The following is a 16,500-nucleotide window of genomic DNA, read 5'->3' as shown; positions in this document are numbered from 1 at the left end:
CCATTCTGTAAACATAATTGCTGAGGATGTTGAGGCACATTTTGAAGATGTTTCTGAGGATTCTTCAGAAGAACTACTCTCAGAAGAAGACATTGAATTAGAAGATTTATTGAGGATTTATTGTAGGAGGAGATCTAGGAAGAGATCCAGACGGGGATATCTAAATCTCGAGAACTATGTGTCAAATTTAGAAACAATTTCTGAGTGTTCTTCTTCAGACGAAAACTCAGAACTCAAGGTAAGGTACTATATGAGACCTCCTCAAACTGAGCCACAACATTGTGACAGCAAGGATGTTAAAGAAATGGATGTTTCTTTTAAGGAAGTTCATTCCGAAAGCGAAAATGCCAGGAATGTTCTGTCGCGAGTTTATAGGTGGTTTCGCCAGCTAGGGTCAGGTTGGTAAATCTCCGTCCAAGGAGAAAAAACTAACCATTTTCTTTCTTGGTGAAGAAAAGTTTGAGGAAGCTCCTTAATGACCTGATAATAACCTGACTCAGCCTTGGCGGAGTCCAACTCTCACTGAAAACGAGCCAAACTTACTAATGGCAATGTGGACCAAACTCGGATACCAGTCGTACAGCGTGCATCAAAGGGCCTGGTACGCCATACTCCCGTAGGACCGACCCACAGAACTCCCCAAGGGACGTGATTGAACGCCTTCTCCAAGTCCACAAAACACACATAGACTGGTTGGGCGAACTCCCATGCACCCTCCTGGACCCTGCTGAGGGTGTAGAGCTGGTCCAGCATTCCATGGCCAGGACGAACCTGAATCCGAGGTTCAACTATCCGACGGACACTCCTCTCCAGGACCCTAAATAGACCTTGCCAGGGAGGCTTAAGATTGTGACCCCTCTGTAATTGGAGCACATCCTCTGGTCCCCCTTTTTGAACAGGGGGACCACCACCCCAGTCTGCCAATCCAGGGGAGCTGCCCCCGATGTCCATGCAGTATTGCAGAGTCGCCTCAGCCAACACAACCCTACAACATCCGGAGCCTTATGGAACTCCGGCCAAATCTCACCCACCCCCGGGGCCCTGCCACAGAGGAGCTTTTTAACCACCTCGGCGACCTCGTCCCAGGAGATTGGAGAGCCCAACCCAGAGTCCCCAGGCTCAGTTTCCTCAATGGAAGGCATGTTGGTGGGATTGAGGAGGTCTTCGAAGTATTCTGCCCACCGGCCCACAATGTCCCGAGTCAAGGTCAGCAGCACACCATCCCCACTATAAACAGTGTTGGTGCTGCACTGCTATCCCCTTCTGAGACGCCAGATGGTGGACCAGAATTGACTCAAAGCTGTAAGGAAGTCTTTCTCCGTGACCTCTAAAAAACTCCTCCCATGTTTGAGATTTTGCCAAAAAAACTCAGGAGAGGCCATGGAGACCACACAAAACACATGTAGTCTCCATGGCTACATGGCTCCACCCATGTCCGAGTTTTTGTCAAAAACTTGGGCATGAAACGAAATATATATTTCATCTGAAGAAAAAGTTGAATTGCTAAAGATGAGTAAAATATGTAAATTTGATAAAGCAATATTTTTTCCGATTATTTCTGTAAGGAGTTTTTGCAAGCCCGACCAAAATATTGTAGTGTGAGAACATTCCACAAATAAATGTTCAATACTTTCGCCTTCACACTGACAAAAAGAGCAGTTGTTGCTGACATCTGGAGAGAAGCGACAAATGTTATTTTTAACTGGATAATATCTATGTAAAATCTTAAATAAAAATTATTTGATCCTATTAGTAATTATATATTTATGAGACAATAAAAAGATTGCACTCCACAATTATTATTCCACTCCCATTATGGGAGTGGAAAAAGTTTGTAAGTGAGTTCTGAGTTCTTATTCATTATATTAGTTCCTTCAGTTGAAATTGAGTCATGAAGGTTTAAATTGTTTGGATGTTTGGTTTGTGCTAAAAAGAGCAAACTATGAGGAACAGCTTTAATAATCATTTCAAATTCTTTTTGAGATATCTCTGTTATTGTTCATAAAATGCTCATAAGTATACCACTCACCATCGCTGTCGAGTAACTGATTTATCAAATTAATATTATTGTCAACCCACTTATGAAGAAATAATGATTTGTTTTTATGTATTATATAAGCATTGTTCCATAAGATGCAGTAATGAGGAGAGTAGTTGTGTTTATATAGAAGATTCCAACATAGCAGAACCTGCTAATGAAATTTAGCTAATTTGGAAGTTTTCCAACTGAGAAAGGACAACGCAATAAAAAATTTAGACCCCCCAGTTTACTGAACAGATGATATGGGAAAATATTAAACATTGAATTTTGATTTTTTTAGGAATCTTTTAATCCAATTAATTTTTAACATTTGATTAAATACAGTAAAAGTCAAACATTTAAACCTCCTTCAGCTAAAGAGTTTGAAAGAACAGATTGTTTTATTTTATGGGCTTTATTTTTCCATATAAACTTGAAGAGAATTTTATCCAGATCAGAACAGAGCGATTTACTAACATCAAGTGATGCGAAAAGATATGACGCCCTTGATATTCCTTCTGCTTTGTTTAATAGTACTGTAGCATAAGTAGTTAAATCCCTAGCTAACCAACTGTTAAATTTCTTTTTAACAGATTCACAAACGGGAGTAAAATTACCCACATTACTGTGGTCAGTGGAGATTTTAATTCCTAAGTAAGTTACGGTGTTTTTTACAGGAATATTACATATTTCAGTAACGGCGGTTGTATATAAGGGAAGGATTCAAATTTTTTTAGATTGAGTTTCAATCCTGAAATGCTAGAGAATTTAGCTATAACAGCCAGAGCTACAGGAATTTCATTAGAATTTTTTAAAAACACTGCAGTATCGTCAGCATGTTGTGAAATTTTAAGTTCTTGGTCAAATATTTTAATTCCCTCAAATGAGCTCTGTCTAATTAAATAGTTTAAAATTTGACCAACAAGCAGAAAAATGTAAGGGGAGGCCAGACATCCCTGACGAACCCCTTTATTGATATTAAATCGGCTAGATGTGCCATACAGAAGTTTTATAGAACTGTTATTATCTCTATAAAGTGTCGTAAAGGCTTTAATGAAAAAGTTACCAAAGTTAAAAAAAGACAATGTGTCAAAAATGAAGTTGTGACTAACTGTATCAAAGGCCTTTGGGTCACCAGGGATAAGATCTTTGTAATCAACTAAGTCTAACACTAATCGAATATTATGAGAAACGTTGCGTCCAAGCATGAAGCCGTTTTGAGATTCATGTATAATATCATTTAAACCATTTTTCAGAATCAGAATTACTACCATAAATATTGCCCAGCAAAAAGATGTAAGAGTGAAATTCAACCACTATGAAAATCAAATGACCCTTATTATCAGATGTAACATTACCTTTGAAGTTATATTTTAATATTGCTACACCCCCTGACTTGTTTGAACCATGTGCTAACCATATATCTTTGCCCCATTGATTCTTCCAAAAGGATTAATCTTCTAAGCATGAATGACATTCCTGAAGAAAAACAAAATCTACTCTTGCCTCTTTGGAAAAAAGAAAAAACGCTTTACGTTTTATATCATTACGCAGACCCCTTGTATTAACGGATAAAAATGATAGCTCCGTGCTTTCTGAAAGTTAAAGAAAAGTAATTTAAAAAAACGTCACCCATTTAAGATGACTCCTAAAATAAAATTTGAAGCCACTATCAAAATTAGCTAAACCATTTGTAAAGTGTAGTGTTTATTACTGAGGAAAAAATCATTATTCTCCAGAAGCCCTTCGGATTTCCTTTCCATCCACATAAGCTTTACGACCCACAAAGTAGGCCCTCTCCCCGTTCAATGACAGGCCACGCAGCAGACCTGGCATCCTTGTCTTCCTTGTCAAGGTCTTCTCCGAAACAAAGTTTGTTCTCTCTTAGGTAGATGTTATTTTTCGCACTTCTCCAGATGATGTCCCTCACTGAACGGTAAGCAAACAGGACGATGATTGCTCTGGTTTTACTGTCGATCCGTTTCCCCAGCCGATGAGCTACGTCGATTCCTTCAGCTGCTTTTGATCCAAGATCAGGTGCAATTTTGTGACAGATGGCTGTAACCTTCTCTTTTCAGATCTCCAATATCTTTACTTTTCTCCGTCTCGCCCGGTTGCATCTCTTGCGATGAATTAGTTTCTTTTTATTCTTGCTTTGTCTGGGTGACCGCTCTCAAGCGTCCTCACTGATACCATCTCCAACGGTTGGTTCTTTCCGGAGTTCCCCGCCGCCGTCGCCGACAATTGTAGCAACTATTACCGAACAAACATCCAGCACTGTGCCCAAATCAGAATCCTGCCGTCTCCCAATGCCACGTCCAAATATTCAACTCAGAAACAGCTTCTCTTGACTGCCGTCTTCCTCCTCGCAAAGCGAGGTGGGACCGTTAGCGGCTAACGAATCCCAACCGCTAACGGCTCTAAGATCCCGGATTTCTGAGTTGATGGTCGATCTGTTTACTTTTTAGTGATGTTGAATATTTATCCAGCAGCGACAGTCAGATGATCTCTGATGAATTTTCTCTATCGATGAACAGAAGAATCACTGCTAACACTGTAATATTCAGCTCACACAGCAGATCCGTCTTTCCTCTTCTCTGCCAACCGCCGGATCCAGTTAGCCGCCTTATCTCGCTCTCTTTTTTTTTATTTTTTATTTCTTGTAAACGATAAAAAACAACTGTGCTGTGTACATATCAGAAAAAATAAACAAAAAACAAAACAAAGTAGTAGTATCATCTGCCAGTTGAGTTAAAGTAACCACTTTATCAGCAATAGTGATCCCTTTTAAAGGACCAGTTTTAATATGAACGGCCAGAATCTGAGCCACCAACAGGAAGAGATAGGGGAGACGGGACAGCCCTGTCTGATTCCTCTGCAGAGGCTAAATCTAGGAGAGGAGCCATTTCTTAGTTTGATGGAGCTGTTACTGTTTTGGTACAAGGTTTTAATGATAGAAGTAAAGACTTTTCCAAAACCCAACTTAGCTAGACTTTGGAAAATAAACTCATGTTCGACTGTATCAAAAGCTTTATAAAAGTCTAAAAAAATATATCAAACCATTATCATGAATAAGATCGGGATAATCTAAAACATCCAAAACAAATCTTATATTATTTGATATGTGCCTATTTTTCATAAAACCAGACTGAGTTTCATCAATAATAGAGTGAAGGACAGATTTTAATCTTTTAGCAGCAACTAATGCAAATATTTTGTAATCATTGTTAAGATTACAAAATATTTGTAAATCGTAGTACACTTGAAATCATACAGAGCTAACTTACAAGTAACTTTTCAGACTCAATAATTAATTAATGCTGCTAAAACAAGTACTAGTTTCACTGACAAATTGTTTCACTTATACCTAATACTTTTTTCATCAAAATTAAGGAATTATCGGCTTAAAAAAGGTGCTATATCTTGCTGAAATGTTTCTTGTGAGTTAGTTCTGTACATTTCTATAAAGCATTTAACTAAAATCTTCCTTCTGGAATTCAGAAATTATTTAAGTTAATAGAGAATAAATGTAATTTACAAGGTTTGTTAATATTTGAACATTCTTAAGAGAAAAGTAAAGTCAAATCTATATTTGTTTCTGTCACAGATAGTTGAATGATTATGGGTGAGCTTTAAAATGCAAAGTTATAAAAGTTGTACCCAGGTATATAAAGTTGAACAAGATATTTACATACCGAATAAAAAAAGCACAACACACATTTTTTTTATCACAGGTAAATCAGACCAAACTTTTCTTGTTTTATCTCAGTTAAAATTACTTGAATTATTTCTATTTGTTAAATGCCAAAAACCTTGGCAAGAAATTTTTTTTAGGTTTTTATTTTTAACTTTCCTCAAATTCAAAAGTTTACATTCATTTGGTCAGTCTGAGGGTTAACCCAAACTGGATGACTTGGGTCTAAATATTTGGGGATTTTATTCAGAGCATGAATAAAATGGTGTAATCAAAAATAAATCTAATCTTAATCTGAATTATGCACTTTAGACGTCTACCACCGCAGGAACTCCCACTGAATAATCAAAATGTCAAGAAAAGCTGTGACGTAATCAAATCATCTAAACAATGTGGTTTTCCTTTGATAAGAGAAATGCTTCAAATCTCAGCAGGTGTGATTGCCTCTGGCTGCAGGTTCTCAGGTAATAAAGCCGAGGCCGTAAATTATGACGACTCAGCAGAGAGCTTTAAATTCAGATTCGGAGGAAGAAAAGAGTCTTTCTTCAGGGCGAGGTGCAGATCCAACACCGTACCAACGCTCTCAGGTGAGACATATCTTCACTTTTTTCTTCTGAATGTCTTATCTAATGTTCTGCACATTTTAAAAGTTGCTTTGTGTGTTTTTGCAGCCTGAATATGACTGTTTCGTACTCGCTAGAAGTAGCCAACGCCAGGTTTCATGGCTTCTCCAGGCTGCTGTTCAGGTGGAAGGGAAGCATCTACAAGCTGATGTATAAGGAGTTCCTGGTTTTCTGTGCTGTCTATCTGTTTTTCAGTGTGTTTTACAGGTAAATTAGCTTATTTAATGTTTTTATTATTATTATTTATGTGGGTCTTTGCTGCAGCATCACTGAATGTTGTTTCTGTATCCAGGTTCCTCCTCACACCGAGGCAGCAGGATCTGTTTGAGCGCGTCGCCCTTTACTGCGATCAGTTCACCAACACCAGCTTCATCCCCGTCCTGTTTGTCCTGGGTAAAACATGACCACCGCACAGAAGAGGATAAATTAACAAATTAAATGAATTTGGAATTTTTCTCTCTCATAATTCTGACTTTAATCTCAAAATTCAGATTTTTTTCCTTCAGAATTCGGATTATAATCTCAGAATTCTGACTTTTCCCTGCAGAAATGTTTAAATATTCAATGAATATCTTCTCCAGGCAAATCAAGTCTTAAAAGTCAAAATCTACAAATAAATTTAGACAGGTTTTCAGTGTGGATAAAATGTAAATTTCTAAGTCCTACAACGAAACTGAACTAGTTATGTGATTATAGTTCATATACTGTACTAACAACATAGTTGGCATACACCCAGGAATGCTTGGTTATTTATTTGGATAAAAAGTCAGAATTATGAGATTTAAAAAGTAAGAAAACTCAGATTAAAATCATAATTTTGAGAAAAAGTCATAATTTTGAAATTAAAGTCAGAATTCTAAAAACAAAAGTCAGAATAATTTTCTTTTTCTTTTTCATTGTCCTCCATCCTCCTCCGTATCATCAGCATCCCTGCTGATCTGAACATGAAGTGAATTTCTTTATTTTTGTTCTGTCCAGGCTTCTACGTGAACCAGGCCTTCACCCGTTGGTGGGGTCAGTACACCAGCTTCCCGCTGCCGGACAACCTGATGATGGTCGTGTCGGGAAACGTGCACGGCGTCGACGACCGCGGTCGCCTGCTGCGCCGGACCCTGATGAGGTACGCCAACCTGTCGTCGGTCCTGATCCTCCGCTCCATCAGCACCAGAGTCCGCAAACGTTTCCCAACGTTGGAGCACGTCGTGGAGGCAGGTAGGAACCAAACCGGAGGAAAACTGCCCCTTATCGGGGCAAATAAAGAGAATATTGGTGTTGACCATTTTAGATGGAATTTAGCATATATGTTTTTTCAGAAATTGTTTTTATGTCAATTTAATTACTTGTTAATTTTCTGTTTTATCTCTGCAGAAATGTTTCTGCTTTTAAACTGCAATGAAACTGAATAAGTAACTGCAAATCTACGAGACATTTTGAGATTAATCTTGGAAATTTCTGAATTCCTTTTGTCAAAACTTTGCTAGAAAAAAACAGAAATTTTCAAATTAATCTCAGAAATTTCATGAAAAAAACAAGGAAATTTCTGAGTTTGAAACGTTGAAAATATGTGAAAAGATTCAGAAATTTCAAGCTTAATCTCAGAAATTTTGTAGAAAAGATAAGAAATTTCTGAGTTAGAAAAGTTGAAAATTTGCTTAAATAAATAAAACATTCAGAGATGAATGTATTACAGAACATTTCTCAGATTATTCTGAAAAGCTTTTATGTTTTTGGTAAAAATATGGTCCTTTTTATTTCTATATAAAATAAGCCTAATACACCATTGCATATCATTTAGTGTCTGTACATGTAAATTTTTAAATTTTCCCACAGATACTCATTTGGATTTATGTCTAAACTTTGACTGGACCTTTCAAACTCATAGATATTCTTTGATTTAAGCCATTATTTGTGGTTTTGTTTGTATGTTTAGGGTTGTTAATGTTCTGGATCAATATCAACACCCTCTGAAAATATTGTTCTTCAGGATTCTCCTGTATTTAACTTCATTTATAGACCAGTTTACCAGTCAGACCACTTTCTTCTCGTTTGCTCTGCTCATTGCTTGGCGTAAACCTTCAGTGGGAAACAGACACTTTTTGACAGGTTTGATCTTACAGATGATGGATTGAACTGAGCTCCATGAAATGTTCCACTCTTGTTAAATTGTAATCAGACTCTCCTTAAATCATCTCCACAACAATAACTGAATAAGATACAAGGTTATGTAACGCAGCAAAAACATGACATTGAAATACAGATATGCACTTACAGTTTGTATACTAAGACAAGTTTCTCATAAATCACTGTTATAATAACCTGGCTGGTTTCCTGCACACATATTTTCAACATCCTCCACATGAGGGCAGTGTAATCTAAAACTATAAAGAACATATTATATGTAAGACATTTACATTCAGAGAAAAATTAAAGTGCATTAAATGTTTGTCTAAACACTTCTCATGAAAGATCCACACTGCAAAAATACAAAATCTTAGTTTCTAGTGAAAATATGTTGCATTTGAAATAAAAAAACATACTTTTTATTAACTTTGCACCAAGATAAAGGGGCTTATTTAATGTAAATTATTCCTTAATATTGATGAAAAAATACTAGTTCAACTGGCAGATTATTTCACTTATAGCAACATTTTCCCCTTTTTATAAGTAAAATAATCTGCAGTGAAACTAGTACTTTTTCATCAATAATTAGGAATTATTGACTTAATAATTTATTGAGTTATATATGTTATATATTATGTTATATATTATATCTGGCTGAACAAACTTCCAGAAAACTGAAAACAGCTGAAACTGAGTTCCTTTAACTCAAAATTAAAAATGTATGCCAAAATATTTTCATGACTGACTTCCTGTTTAATGTTTGTGCAGGATTCATGACGACACACGAGCTGAAGAATTTTGAGTCTCTTCACTCTGATTTCAACAAGTACTGGATGCCTCTGACCTGGTTCTCCAACCTGGCGGCCCAGGCCCGGCAGGAGGGCCGGGTCAGGGACGACATCGCGCTCAGGCTGCTGATGGACGTGAGCGGTTCTTCTCTACAAATAAAACACAAACTACTTTATGCACAACGTACTTCTGTTTCTATATGTGTATATTTGCTTTTTCTGGGTTTCTGAAGGTCATTAGTTTCTCTTTGCAGTTTTTTTTTTCCACACAAAAACCTTACAAGCAGGGGCGATCCTAGCCTGTTCGGGAAAAAACTATAAATTAAGATAAACTCAAAGGAAGTAAAGTGCTGTATAGATGAAATAAAACACCTGTATGTGTGATGTTTTAATTTTTTCTTGTACTGCGTCAATAGGAGCTGAATAATTACCGAGCCAAATGCAGTTTGCTGTTCCACTACGACTGGATCAGCCTCCCTCTGGTCTACACTCAGGTACAGTCTGGAAAATCACTTAAAATCTGCTGTTTTCAAACAGTAATTTATTTTTTATTTTAATCATTGAGAAGTTAGGTATTAATTAAAAATAATGATAAGATGCAACGCAACAACAACTACTTTTAAATTGATTCTAAGCCTGAGTGGGAAACATCAGGCTTATTGTCAGAACAGTCAGACTAATAAATAGGACCAATAAGGTCTCAGCTGATATCAATACTGATACCATATTGGTATCAGTATTTGATTGATACTAGAGTGGTCAATAAATTAGCTCAGGTTTGTTTGCTTTTCTATTTTGCATCAATTTTGTCCCAATTTTATCCTTTTTAACAAAAATAATTAAACAAACACATGAATGTCAGATGTTTAATTTTGTATAAAGCCTAAATAATAAAAAGTATCGTTATCAGTATTGGTATCAGTGATACTGGCCCTGTACTTACCTGGGATCGGATCAATAATAAAATACACACCTTTAACCAAAAATACTCACATGTTGGCATCATTTGGCATGTTTGGATTAAAATGTTGAACCAAACAGGCAGTAGGGCCAGTATCTCATCTGATCTTCACCTCAAATTCAGAAATACTTAATTTATCCCAAAGGGAAATTAAAAGTTGTTGAAACTCATATTAATTCAACATTCATCAAAGAGTTATTGAATGTCCCTGTTTGTGACCTTAGTTACCTTATTAATGTGATTGTTTTGAACTTATACGCCTCAAACTTCCCATCCTTGTTCAGAACTAAAGACGCCTTTAAGTATAATTTGGGATTATTATGATGCCAGAGAATCAACACAAACGTTTTGCTTGTGTACTTATCCAGTAACTGTTTGTTTCATTCTCATACAGGTCGTAACCATTGCAGTTTACTCCTTCTTCGCCTTCTGCGTCATCGGCCGGCAGTTTCTGAATCCTGAGAAGGGATACAGTGGTCACAGATTTGACATGTACGTCCCGGTTTTCACCCTGCTGCAGTTCTTCTTCTACACCGGCTGGCTAAAGGTGACCTGACACTCCTTCTTTACTGTATTTCAGGAAAGACATTCTGTATTATTATCTTTAATATATAGCTAAACTTCTGAGTCACAGGCTGCTATGGCAACCTCATAGCATTCCATGGTTGCTATGGAGCCATGGTATCCTAGCAACCTGATCTGAGCTCTGCGGAACAGGAAGCACAAAGCTGGACAGGGAACAAACAAATAAATAAAAAAACAGTTAAAAAACTATGGAGAAGCAAATTTAGACTAAGAGTGGAAGCAGCTTCTATTCACAGCTGTAAATGTTTATGAGTCTTCAGGGTTTTATGTCGAAAACATAACAGGGTAAAGGGAACGTTTGATTCCTGTTTTGAAAGGAAAACGTCTGAGCGTAAATATAATGGTGGTGAATTACTTTGGCAGAAATACAAACTCTGTCATGAAAAGCCCAACTGCCATAACCTATTAAATGTTGAAAGGATTATTTATATGGTAAAATATGACTTGGTATGGTATTTTAAGTTATTTCTCACACATTTCAGCAGATTTTTTAGCAAATTTTATAAATTCAACACTATTACCAATCAGACCTTATATTACAATATAATGGGCTTTTTCCAACATGATGAGAAAATTATCAAACCAATTAGAAATAAGAGTGGTTTGATATTTCTGCATTGACAGTCTTGTAGGAGTGTCAGTACTATGCAGTAGCTGGTCTAATTCCATGGTTTTTTGATTAATTTTAAGAGTAAATGCTATCAAGACTAGTCCTTCTAACTCAGTAAAATCATATTTAAGTAGTTAAAGTTGCTTTTTTTGCATCTGTTTTGTAGGTAGGAGAGCTCATCATCAACCCTTTTGGTGAAGACGACGATGACTTTGAAACCAACCAGCTGATCGACCGAAACATTCAGGTTTGTGTTTCAGCGGCTCTCTCTGACACAACCAGACCTAAAATATGGATTTTAACTTTACTCACATCTCCTGCAGGTTTCAATGCTGGCTGTGGACGACATGTACCAGAACCTGGCTCCGGTGGTGAAGGACAAGCACTGGAAGAACGGCCTCTTCTCCGTCCCTTACACCCAGTCGACGGCAGCGGAGACGTTGAGACCAGCGTTCAAAGGCTCCACTTTCGACATGAGGTGAGAAGAAACTACAATTTATCTTTTGAAAAAGTCAGTAAAAGAAGAAACGACATGAGTTTGAGCAAAAGAAACCCAGATTTATTTCAGATGAACACACTTTAGTTTCATTTTACAGGTTTTCAACACAAAACAATGAAAATAACTTTAATAAAAAATCAAATTAAATCAATGCAGTTTATTTGTATAGCACATTTCAGCAACACAGCGATTCAAAGTGCTTTACATCATGAAAACATAAACACATCATATAGTCAACAGCTGTGAAAGCCAATAACAGACATTACATTTTGTCAAGAGACATTGTTAAAATCATCACTACACATCAAATATGTTAATGTTCCACTTATTACGGTTCAAAAGCAAGAACATATGCAACTGGTAAAAATTCTGGTAAAAATGTAAAATAATATCATTGCTTCAGATTTATTTGCTCAAGTATAAGATAGTATAAGATATAAAACAATGTTTTTAACCAGTCTTTTCACAATAAGTCATTTTACCCAAGACTAATTTACAGACCTGTTGGTTAGGCTTTTCAAAGTTAACATTTGAAATAATAATACAAAAAAATGAGTTAAAACTAGCAATAAAATAAAACTTTAATGCAGTCAAAAAGTACATATTATGTTAAATCATTTAGAAGTTCAATACATGGAAGTTAAAACAAAACATGACTAAACATATTAAAAAATAAAATGCAAAGTTACAGTTTAGAAACAATCAAGCTAACATTCACTCATTCATTTAGTTGCTGAATTAATCATGTATATTTTTTAAACTACAATAGACTTTCCCATTATAGTAACATTATTAAAGCAAACAAAACAGAAATAAACTTATTCAGATTTGCGGTTTTCATGATTTTTATCTTCAACCTATGATCATATTATGAACACACGTACCTTAGTATTTGTGTTTCACAGAAAAATGAGTGTCAGCAAAGACAATAATACTTAGAGTCCCCACTTAGGATTTCTCAAGTCTCGGCAACAACAAGAACATTTAGAAATCAAATAGGACAAAATTAAAGACTTGGCATCCTCTTCAGATACAGAAGAATTGAGTTTTCGTTCTTCCTGCATTTTATTCCAGGTTCTGGGTCCAAAGTAACTAAATCTGGTTTTTCCAACTTCAGTAGAGGCCTTTGGCTCCTGCAACAAAATACAATCACCTGATCTGGCTTCATCTTCAACAAGCATTGATTTAATGTAAGGGGGTAAAAAACCCTTCAGAGCTTTGTAAGTAAATAGTATCATGTTTCTCTCACACATCAGAGAGGGACAAAGCAATCTCATTTCATGATACAGCGTATGATGATCAGCATCATCTCCATGCCCTTGGATAAATTTTAAAGCAGAATGATAAACATCATCCAACTGTGTGAGAGCTTCAGGTGAGGCATGCATGTACAAAATGTGACCCTTATGAAACTTGGACAGAAATTCTTTTCTATCTGACGGCGTATTCTGACCTGACAGAACACTCTTCTTTGTTCTTGTAATGCTCTGCATACACTGCAGTACGTATCATTATTTTATTTAATTATGTACATTGATATTTTTTTAATTAAATAAATAAAACACAAGAATGAAAGAGCACGCAGAGCATGCACATTGCTCTTTGATTGTTTTCGTTCAAAGTGGCAGCTGTAATGTCTACCATGGTGTCAGACTACCTGGCGTCATGTAGTGGGAGAGAGGGTGAGAACAGTCACGATGAGCGCCTTGTGCATGGTTACTTCTTGCTTGTTGCTCTTTGGTCAGTGTTCATAGTTGAGTGTTATTTGCCATCTGGGCAATATAAGCAAATGCCCAGGGCGTTATCTTTTTAGGGATGGCACCAGACCACCACGGATTGTAGCACAGAGATGGAAGCAAAGCAGAATAAAAAGTTTGTTCTGCTTTTAATATTGGTAAAATTTATCAAGTATTTAATATCTAGGTCTTTTTATGGGAGTATGGATTTTTCAGATCAGTTTGAGAAGCAATTTTGATATTTCACATTTTATTGTGTCATGTAGCACGGGGCGCTGGTCTTGGTCTTGACTCGGTCTCGACTTTCCTCAGTCTTGGTCTTGGGTTAGGTGGTCTTGACCACAACACTGAGTATATGTTTCAAATACAAAATGTAAACATCTTTGTAAATCACAATTATTTACTTGACCAATATTTTTAAAATTAGAATACAGTTTCCTTGACTCAAAAACATATCTTAACATTAAAATGAAAATTTTTCACAATAAATTATGTTCTAAAATGAGAACCTAAAATTGCAGAATATTACCTTTACTTATACATAAGAAGATGATGGAAATGTATTAATTTTCATAAAGACATTAAGCTTCATTTTAACACATTTCAGTACAAGATGGCAAAAAAGCAACTTAAAAAATACTTTTATGCACCAATTTTATTTTTATTTTGTAATCTGTCTTCACATTTACACCAATAGTTATAAAAATGAAAGTTACAATACCTTTTCAGCTGAAGGCCTAATGGCAATAGGAAATAATACTCCTTCCTCGTTTGCTTAAATATCCAGATGAGATGCGACAGCCGTGTTCAGGTGAGTCTCATGTCCACCCAGCATCACTTTCGTCTGCGTGCGTATTGGCTGAGTTGGACCTCAGTCGTCATTATAGTGCTTTGCAAATATTCTGTATGTTTCTAAGGAGTATCTGGGATTGCACACTCTTGTTTTGCTGGTAGAGAGGCAGGTGACGCAACAGAAGTAAATTTAGATAATTATTTTGTAGTTTTATTTTAAAGCTGGTACTCTAAAATGTCTAAATTATATAAATCCATTGCAAATGGATAAAAAATAGGATTAAGCAGTGAGTTCATGAACAGGATCAACAACACATTGTAACGAGGGAGCGATAAACTATTTGGCAATATTTATTTTCACATGTACTAGTCTGTGGTAATGCATCCATTTGTATGTTTCTGGGCTTTTGTCTAAGTAATTCAACATTTCTGCTTATTTTTACTTAAAAATATGAGTTAAAGTTTTATGTAAATGAGATGAATTGGCCATACAGTCTAAAACCAGGTGTAAAACTGGTGGCAATGAGTTGGAGTTGAATAACATATGAAACTCAGAACTGGGAAATAATTTCATGCTTAACAACTAAGGTGTTGTGATCTGTGTTTTTCTGTGTAGTTATTTTGAGATTTTGAGTCTCTGTCTCTGCGTCTTCCCCGTTGATTGTCTCCCAGGTGTGTCTCATCCCCTTGATTACTCCCGTGTGTATTTAAGTCCACCTGTTGTCTCTGTAGCTTGTCAGATCCTCGTAGTTGTTGGTGTCATTTGTCGCACGTCTATAGTTGAGTTTCCTTAGTAGAACTGTGAAGTCCTGAGGTTACTTGTTTTCAGTCTACAGTCTTTATATCAGTTGCTACCGGTGTTAGCTATGTGCTAATTTGCTGCCTGTTCTGAACTGTCATCTTTCTTCATTAAACTCATCACCTTCACTATAACCTGGGTTCTCTGCGCCTCTCCTCACCACCACCAACCATACCTCATGACATAAGGGAGAAGTGAACTTAAACTAGAAGAACTACTATGAAATACAGTGAACTGAAAAGAGAGTTTCTATTTTATTAAATAGTTGACTTTTTTTTTTGGATATTTGTCTGCAACATTTCTATGCATCGCATCCTTTTGTTTAAACATCTCTCGGTTGTAGTTTTATGGATTATTTTAAACTTCAAAATGGAAAATTGGTAAATACTATGGAGTTTAGGCACATACTTAAACCAGTATCGGTATAATTGATTGGGAAATTGTCTCTGACGGACCAACACAAAGTGCTGCATAATTGTAAAGTGGAAGGAAAAGAGTAAATTAGTTCCAAATAAAATAATATTAATAATGAAATCTGAAAATGTGGTTTTGTTTTATTTGCTGTTTCAAGCAGCTTTGAGAGATTAAAACAATATTTTGTTCTTTAAATCTAAACACATGATGTATTCAAATCAGACACAAGGTAGGAATTCATGAAAAAAGCTGCAATTGTGTGTCTTATAGAATAAATAAAATATCCTCCACTTTTCCAGGATGAGCGCTGAAGATCTTGAGATCCATCAGCCGACCGATGTGCCGGTGAACAAGCAGTACTTACTTCCACGCAGCTCTCTGGGGGATGGACTGGACGGTCTCCAGCAGAAAACCAAAGGCATCCTGCGCAGCGGCAGCCTCCCGTACCTGATGGACGTTTTGACTCATCACAAAGAGGAAGACGAGGCTGTGGAAACCAAAACAGATGCACCCAATAACCAGGAGCACGAGAAGGCAGTGGTTTAATCTGTGATGAAAATTAATGAAGTCTTTACACATAAGACTAAAGAAATCTGTCAAATAAAGCTTAAAACACACAAAACATGAATAAGAAATAGAAATAAACAGCGCGATTACAATAGGCCTTTGCAGCGCTTAGCTGCTCGGGCCTAATGAGAGGTTTGATAAGGTATTGTGTTGATTTGTGAGGTCTTTTATATGATCTGTTTTATGTTAAGCACATAAACGCCCAGTCAGCTGTCAGCTTAGTTTATTACTTTATTACACTGGAACATCAGACATTGACAGATTTATTATGTGTAAATAAATGCCTTGTTC

General features: G+C 36.4%; 1 protein-coding gene across 1 annotated transcript; it reads left to right on the top strand.

Moving 5' to 3' along the window:
• The first annotated feature begins 6,089 nt into the window (after nt 1-6,089).
• Nucleotides 6,090-16,260, top strand: best4 (bestrophin 4). Its single transcript, XM_007567459.2, has 10 exons — nt 6,090-6,301; nt 6,386-6,544; nt 6,630-6,730; nt 7,316-7,549; nt 9,227-9,381; nt 9,663-9,740; nt 10,602-10,754; nt 11,569-11,649; nt 11,726-11,880; nt 15,942-16,260. Exons 2-10 carry the CDS (start codon nt 6,393-6,395, stop codon nt 16,186-16,188), a joined length of 1,356 nt encoding a protein of 451 aa, XP_007567521.1. The 5' UTR covers nt 6,090-6,301; nt 6,386-6,392; the 3' UTR covers nt 16,189-16,260.
• Nucleotides 16,261-16,500: the final 240 nt, after the last annotated feature.

This window comes from Poecilia formosa, unplaced genomic scaffold (assembly GCF_000485575.1).
Source record: "Poecilia formosa unplaced genomic scaffold, Poecilia_formosa-5.1.2 Scaffold208, whole genome shotgun sequence".
Lineage (NCBI taxonomy): Eukaryota > Metazoa > Chordata > Actinopteri > Cyprinodontiformes > Poeciliidae > Poecilia > Poecilia formosa.
Note: the sequence above shows the minus strand (reverse complement) of the source record. Positions and strands in the feature narration are given on the sequence as shown.

What these genes read in the sequence shown, in the direction of transcription:
- best4 (XM_007567459.2), top strand. Translation starts at nt 6,393, where the DNA reads ATGACTGTTTCGTACTCGCTAGAAGTAGCCAACGCCAGGTTTCATGGC. An exon ending in TCTACACCGGCTGGCTAAAG is followed by an intron (nt 10,755 to 11,568) that starts GTGACCTGACAC and finishes TCTGTTTTGTAG; the next exon opens with GTAGGAGAGCTCATCATCAA. An exon ending in TGATCGACCGAAACATTCAG is followed by an intron (nt 11,650 to 11,725) that starts GTTTGTGTTTCA and finishes CATCTCCTGCAG; the next exon opens with GTTTCAATGCTGGCTGTGGA.